This window comes from Ascidiella aspersa, chromosome 7 (assembly GCF_963924565.1).
Source record: "Ascidiella aspersa chromosome 7, kaAscAspe10.2, whole genome shotgun sequence".
NCBI lineage: Eukaryota > Metazoa > Chordata > Ascidiacea > Phlebobranchia > Ascidiidae > Ascidiella > Ascidiella aspersa.
The window spans coordinates 15,747,235-15,755,463 of record NC_139453.1 but is presented as its reverse complement, the minus strand read 5'-3'; the positions used below and the strand labels follow the sequence as shown (position 1 = coordinate 15,755,463).

General features: G+C 34.7%; 1 protein-coding gene across 1 annotated transcript; it reads right to left on the bottom strand.

Annotated features, from left to right (window-relative positions):
- On the bottom strand, positions 1 to 6,530 carry LOC146138013 (uncharacterized). Its single transcript, XM_083394500.1, has 4 exons — positions 6,436 to 6,530; positions 5,841 to 6,196; positions 5,525 to 5,633; positions 1 to 80 (listed from the first exon to the last, which is right to left on the bottom strand). The coding sequence occupies exons 2-4, from the start codon at positions 6,030 to 6,032 to the stop codon at positions 1 to 3; spliced, it is 381 nt and encodes a 126-aa protein (XP_083250626.1). The 5' UTR covers positions 6,033 to 6,196; positions 6,436 to 6,530.
- Between the last annotated feature and the right edge of the window lie 1,699 nt (positions 6,531 to 8,229).

Here is an 8,229-nt window from a genome sequence, read left to right as displayed (position 1 = left end):
TCAGAATGTCTTGTCTTTTCTTGATTGATAGGCGGTGTCCCTTCCTCCCCCTCTTTCGTAGTAGTTTGTTTTTCGCATGACTGCGTAAATTAAATCAACCGATAAATTATAGTAAGAAAACAGCTGAGCTGACCACTGATCTCTATAAAACAGTGGTTCCCAAACTGTGGTACGCGTACCACCGGTGGTACGCGAGAGTCTTTTAGGTGGTACGCGACTAACTTCAGCATACGTATCAATTTCGAAAACGTTCAACTTTTAAAACTTTCAGATTGGGTAATTTGCCGTGCTGCGTTTTAGTTACCTTTTACTTGAGGTTTCGAACGTTTATGACGTAACACTTATCTTGTTTAAGATAATAAAACGCTAATTATTAGCTGGTTTAATATATATGTAGTAATAAACTAATAGTGAGCGGTGTAGTATTGTAGTATGTATCGACCAGCTGGTGAAGAAAAAACAACTATCGCATTGAACCTTGGGTTTTGTTTAATTTATGGCTTCTTTGTCTTCCTGGTATGGCGTTTGGTAAAGTTTAATTCTGCTAACATGCTCATTTTCTTTTGTATAATATGCTAAAATATTTAAAGTTTAAGATATTCTAGTAAGGTGTAACTTAGGTGGTACATCAACACTGTACAAAAGCTCAAAATGGTACGCGAGAAAAAAAAGTTTGGGAATCACTGCTATAAAACCTGGATAGCGCAACTAGTGGTTGAAAATTGAAGCCAATTAGAACGCTGAAACTCCATCTTGAAAAGGTCCTAAAGTGCGTAAATTTTGCATTACGGCTTATGGAGGAAGGTGCTAGTAACAGCGTTTTCCGACTATTTATTAACATTTGTTACTTAAAATTAATGGTTTCTAAGGCTGCAAGCCATACTCTAATCATTTGGAAGAGAAAAAAACCTAATACTGTATAATTAACGCAAAAATCGGCATTTTTAGAACGACGAAACCTGTGCCTATATATATTCAATATATAGGCACGGCGCTGGTCTAGAATCCTACCACAATTATTAAATCAACGCACAATATTTGGGTTAGGGTGCGAGTTGGCCTTTGGATTTGGGTGGTTCAGGTATTATTATATTCATTATTGACCCACCCTAACCCAAAACGCTAACGCACACCCTAACACAAATTATGTGCGTTCAATTCAATTTTATTATTTTGGCACATAACGTTGATCAACAACAAATGCAATAAGAATATTATGCCAGGAGGCACCGATACAACCAACAGGTTTACCAGTCAAGGTGCCCCATTTCACTATATATAATGATTTTAAATTGATATCAATATTTCCCCATACCACTGGTCCTTAGTAGCCAAGTGATCTCTGCTCTAGTGATGTGTTTGTGCAAGGTAAAAATAATTGCCTAGTATCCTTTAACCTAGTAACATGATCGTGTATATCAGAAATTTTAGTAAAGTAAGAGCTAAATGTGGGAGGTAGAGCATTGCTGTGGAATTTGTGCATAAATTTCCCAAATTCTAATTTATATATTTCTGAAATTTTAAGTAATTGCAATTCCTTAAAAAGTTTTGTCGGGTCATCGTTGTGGTATAGTTCTAGGTCAGTATGATTTTTTTCCCACTTCAATGCCACCCAACCTTTCAGCTTAGTTTTTGATTGAGAAGCTGCTGGTAAAACTCTGGAGTATAGACAGTTACCGGCCAGAAATTTATTAATAGTAATTTTGAGCACAACGTGAACAGATTGGCCATTTTCTGTCTATTTTTTTCTTAGGAGGCACTGACAGTGGCATGTATATAAATACTTTTGAAGTAGCTATTTTTGACAAATTCAAACTAGATGGGTAACACTAATTTATGGAAAGATAAATGGTCGGAACGCTCACAGTATTCTTATTAAATATAATAACACTTGACCCACCTTCACCCAAACGCTAACCCCCACTGTAACCCAAATATTGTGCGTTGGTTTAATAATTGTTTTAACTGGGTAACACTTAAATTATTGAGCATTCCAACATTTCCGACCATTCATCATTCCGTAAATTAGTATTACCCAACTATAGATGGGTAATGAGAATCGACTGCTGATGATAATATTTGAATATGTATTGCAGTTGACCAGTTTTGCTTTAACTATCCAAATAAAGTATAAAAATGCCAGGCATGCAATGCTGTGCGTTTGGTTGCCTAAAGCGCAAACGCAAAAAAGCTAGTAGAATTGACAGTGATGGTAGCTCGGATGAAGAAACAGTCCTAAAGAGAAAATTTCCGAGAACTTTTCAAGTATGATAATTATAATAGATGTCAGAAATATCCAGTTTGAGTGTTGTCTTACTGGTTATAAAACTCATAATAACTGTAGTAGTATAGCCAATCTTTGAAAATGGTTTTCTTGGTCAGTGTTGTAGATGTATTTCAATTTGGTACATCTTTACTATGCTGGTTGATAATACTGTTTTTGACCAACAACGCTTATAATCAGTTGGCCCTGTAAATATACATACTTTTAATAAATGCAGTTAGCTTAGATAGTTGCAGATTGAATATTAGTTTACCTACTCACTTAGCTAATTGAAAATATTAGTTCTTAATTTAGCTTAACTTTCAGTTACTAGTTAACTATAAGCTATGAGGACAGATTAAAGTCGTTAGTATTAGACAGGTTTTAATACTAGTAATTAGCATTTAGAAGTCACATCAATTTCTACATAATTATTACAAATCACTTCCGTAGAATTTTAGAAGTATTTCTCTATTATAAAAACATTCGATGGTGTGTTCCGACCATTTTGCTGAGAAAAAAATAATTCGGACTGGATATAAAGTGCGACTTGCCAGCGATGCGGTTCCGACCAGACATAAAAAATTTCCAAAATACTTAAAAAAGGTAGATATATACATTCTATATATATATATATATGTATATAAACATACCGTACTGATAATATCAGAGCTGATAGACATGTCTAATAACTAAATTACTATACTATACTATAGTAGTTTAGTTATTAGAAACCTCGCATCAGCTCCAAAATTACCTGGATAGTCATTCTATGCTTAATTTAAAGAGCCGGAAACCCAACACAGATTATTAATTTATAAATTTCAAATATTCACTAATATTGAATATTTATTAACTAGGTATAAAAAAATTTCAATTAAATGGTTTTGTTTCATGAAATACACATAATAGTAAAGGACCATTTTTCAAATGTGTCCCTCAGGCCCAGGGGGCCACAAAGAAGTCTTCAGGGGGCAACAGACATGTCATATTTTAATTTTTAGTTAGTTAAACCATTTTGTTTTGGTTTGCGGTATGTCCAGAGACCTGACTTATAAAAGGGGGCATGACTTATAAAAGGCTGAGAACCACTGGTCTTTATGTGGCAATATGCCTAATAATATTTATATTTTGTACAAATGTACATTGTACAAATGCATTGATTAATTTAATTACTTTCTTGATTGTCCTGTAAAATATCTAGCTATTTCTAAATATAATTTTTTCGAACTCATTGATTTAGTTTGTCAAAGTTAGACAAGCCATAAAAATTAAAAGTGCCACTATAGCTGGAGTCTGTTGCAAAATTATTTTCCCTTTGAGGTCTTTGATAGATAGGTGCAAAAATTTTGAAAAACTTTAAATTAAATGTGGAATGACCCATATAACAAATTAGGGTATTACAATGAACGACATTTATAGTTAAACATTAAAAAATACTATGTAAAAAGTAAACATTTGTGACACACCACTGTGTATCCTAAGCAAAATGTATTAAATATTATTTAAAAAAAACGAAAGCACCCTAAGATTGAACATTAACTACATTGTAAACTAAAACACACTTGAAGTTTAAATAAAGTGTAAAACTTTTTTTAGCAAACAAAAGAAAGAAAACTACCAAATGCCAGACTACAAGTGCTAGGATCAACCAACCAACTTAAGATTCCCAAGAACTACATAATACATGACCATCATTACTGCTTGAACATTTATTCGAAAAACGAAGAGAACAAATTGAAAGAAAGCAATGAAAAAATTATACGATTAAAAAAGAAAATGAAAGTTGCAAGACAAAAAGCGAGAAGATTAAAATTGAAGGTCAATTCTTTAAAGGGAATTATTAGAATTTTAAAGGATAAAAAATTAATTTCAACTCGCTGTAAAGACATGTTAAAGCAGTGTTTAGCAGAGGTACCATTTGAACTATTAACAAGAATCAAAAAAACAAAATCTGGCAAAGGATTTAAATATTCAGCAGCTTTAAAATGATTTGCACTTACTCTACAATTTTATTCCTCTAAAGCATACGAATTTGTCCGTAAAAGTTTCGATTTTTCATTACCTCACCAAGCCCAGATTCGAAAATGGTACGGCAAAATAGATGCGGATCCAGGATTTACAAAACCAGCTTTTATTGCAATTAAAGAAAAGGTGAGAATCGCCCACAAAAATGGTAACAAGTTATGTGCTCCCTTATGCTTGACGAGATGTCTATTAGGAAACATATTGCTTGGGATGGTAAAAAGTTTTGTGGTTTTGTAGATCATGGAAATGGTCTCTATGATGACGACTCTTTACCATATGCGAAGGATGTTCTCGTTTTAATGGTTGTATGTATTAATAGTGGTTGGAAGGTGCCATGTGCATATTTTTTTGTAGATGGCTTAAGTGGTGCAGAGCGTGCAAACATCGTCAAAATATGTATTCAGCGTGTTTCATACACTGGTGCAAAGGTAGTATCTCTGACATGCGACGGTCTTTCTTGTCATTTCACTATGTTACGAGAACTCGGTGCATCTATGATACCAGGTTGCTTAACAGCAAACTTTAAACATCCCTCGAACAAAACCGAGCGGATTTATGTTCTTCTTGATGTTTGCCATATGCTTAAACTTGTGCGAAATACTTTTGCTGATTGGGGAATTTTGGTAGATGGAGATGGAGGAAAAATCAAATGGCAATACATTATTGCATTGCAAAAACTCCAACAAAATGAAGGTTTGCGTTTGGGCAACAAGCTTAAGCTGGCACACATCAAATGGCAGCAGCAAAAAATGAAGGTAAACCTTGCAGCACAGGCATTGAGGTCTAGTGTGGCTGATGCCATCCAATATTGTGCAGAGAATTTAAAACTAAAGGAATTTAAGGGATGTGCACCAACTGTCAGGTTCTTACGAATGTTTGATCGTTTATTTGACATTTTAAATTCAAGAAATCCCCTCGCCAAAGATTTTAAGTCTGCCCTTCGGATTGCGAATAAGTTTGTATGGGATCCTATTCTTTCAGAATGTTTTACTTACATAATGCAGTTAAAAACAACTGACAGCACTCCAATGCACATTTCCAGAAGAAAAACTGGTTTTGTTGGTTTTTTAGCCTGTATCCAGAGCACAAAAGGTTTGTTCGATAACTTAGTAGGCAGAGCCAAAGCTCCACTAAGTTATTTGTTAATGTACAAGTTTAGCCAAGATCACCTAGAATTGTTTTTCAGTGCTGTCCGAACTGCTGGTGGCTGCAATAATAACCCAACAGCACAACAGTTCACGGCAGCCTTCAAGCGTCTTTTGATGAGAAGCTGTATTAAAGGTACAAATGGTAATTGCTCCAACCAGGATTCAACAACAATTCTGGATGCAATAAGCGACACCTGTAAAACAAATTATACGGAGGTAAAGTTAACTGATGTGGCATTAATTCAAAAATATGACCTCATTGAAAGTCTGCCCATTTCAACAGACCATGATTACTGTGACAGTCCAAACATAAAAATTTTATCAGAATATAAAAAAGCAGCTATTACATACATAGCTGGGTATGTTGCAAAAATGGCAAAAAAACAAACAACATGTTTTACCTGCTCCTTGGCACTTGGTTCCCAGAAAATGATAGCACAACCCAGTTTTTTGACATTCAAAGACAGAGGAGGTCTTATGAAACCATCAGAAAGTGTAATTAGGGTGTGCTCTGACACCGAAAAATGCTTCTTAAGATTGTTGGCATGTTCTGGTGGAAAATTACCGATTAATACAGGAATTCCAGATGCCATTGCAACATCAGTATTACACAGTATTAATGCATCCCAATTATTTCCTGATTTAGATAGTCACATGTTTGACAGTACAGTGATGGATAATCATGTCTTTCAACTAATCAAAGTTGTATCGAAGTGCTACAGTAAGATAAGGCTGTACCATCTTGGAAAGGAAACCTCTGAAAAAATAGTGGGAGAAAAAATAAGAAAAAAGCTTAGCAAGCTAGTTTTATTTAACAATCAATAAGTTTTATTAATCACATGTTCACTTGTTGTTTTAAATTTGTACTATTTGTTTATTGCTACTGTTGTTAAATATTTTTCAATTATTGCGTTTTTTCCTTTGCTGCAAGCAACCAAGTTACTTTTAAAACCGACTGTGTCAGTCTAAAGAAGTATATGCAAAAATATGGCTAACTTTCAGGACATCCAATAAAATGCATCCTTGGGTTTTTTAAATTATAACCTGGTTAAGGATATCCTAGCCGAACACGAGTTTTGTTCCATGTCTGTCTACAAAATAAAATAAAACTTAAATAGAAGCCTTTACATAACAAAAATGCAGAGCATTATTTTAGTAGTATTATAGTTTTAACTCAAAAGTAACCAACAAGCAGAATAAATTGAACAAAAGATTTAATAAAAGATAAGTATAGTTGAGTGTAAAACTGTCATACTGGTTTAGTCTCGTAAAAAAACACAAAAAATAGGTGCTTTTAACGTTTTTTTATTTCTAAATAGTCAGATATTGGCTTGTCGCTTTAGAAACCACCAACTTTAAGTTATAAGTAGTCTAAAAATAAATGGGAAAAATACACTGGTTTAGTCGTCTTTAAAAAGCAGATTTTTGGGCGCTGGTCTAGAATCCTACCACAGTTCTAAAATCAACGCACAAAATTTGAGTTAGGTTGCGGGTTAGCGTTTGGGTGTGGGTGGGTCAAGTATTATTATATTCTTTATTTAATAATAATACTTGACCCACCTTTACCCAAACGCTAACCCGCACCCTAACCCAAAAGGTGTTTCGTTGTGGTAGGATTCTAGACCAGCGCCGATTTTTGCGTTAATTATACAGTTTTATTTATTTTTTCTCCTTTAAATAATTGAAATATGGCTTGCGGCCTTAGAAACCACTAATTTTAAGTCACAAGCATTCCTAAAGAGTCAGAAAACGCTGTCACTAACACCCTTCTCCATAAGGCGTAATGCAAATTTTGCGCATTTTAGGACCTTTACAAGATGGCGTTTCAGCCTTCTAATTGGCTTCAAAAACCGCTCACGCGTGCCGCTAGTTGCGCTATCCAGGTTTCATAGAGATCAGTGGAGCTGACCATGCTTCATAGTTACCATCCCATTCCCAGATTATTTCTAACTGGATCTAGGTATTTTGGGTTGATTCTTCTAAATGTAGGATTATACAATCTAGATCAGGGTTCCTCTTTTTCCCGGATTTTTTCACTCCCGGGGAACGGGAATGAAATTCCCGGGATTCCCGACAAAAGTCAAAAATATTATATCCAAAATTTTGTAATTATGACGTTTAAAATTATTTGGTTTTGCTATGTTGCCGAATAACACCAAAGGGAAATAAGCAGCTCGAAATTATTTGCGTAATATCTCCGGAAATAAACAAGATATCGATCAGAAATTTTTACGCATTACTCAAAGCAACCTAAGCTAGCCAGCAATCAGACTTAAAAAAAAAACATTAAGATATTTATATTTATGAATATTAATGTTCAGTAATATTCAGCCGTAAATTGAAAGGTGCCCTAAGTGACTTTCATAGGGTGATAGCTATGAGTCTACTCTTCGAAATGAGATATGACGGGTAATACTCCAGATTGGAAACTTTGAATATTGCGCGGGGAGATGTTTTGCAGCTGAAAAAATGCGCGGCTGAAAATAAAATTTCGACTTGAACTTGCGCGGCTGAAAATAAACCACCAGGCTACCGAACGTTGTAAGTTGCGACATTATAATAACTTACAGGTTTACAACGTTCATAGAATACTTGAAGCACTGATCAATTTTTGGTTGGTGTGCGCGCGCAGCTAAATATTTAAAAAATTTGATAGTGTAGCATTTAATATGCAATATTACTCGATATTGCCTAATTTGACGTCACTATACACGTGACCGTTGTCCACTGATGCGTGACCAAAACGCCGAACTGTGCGTTTTTAGCGTTTCGCAGGGGATTCTATATGAT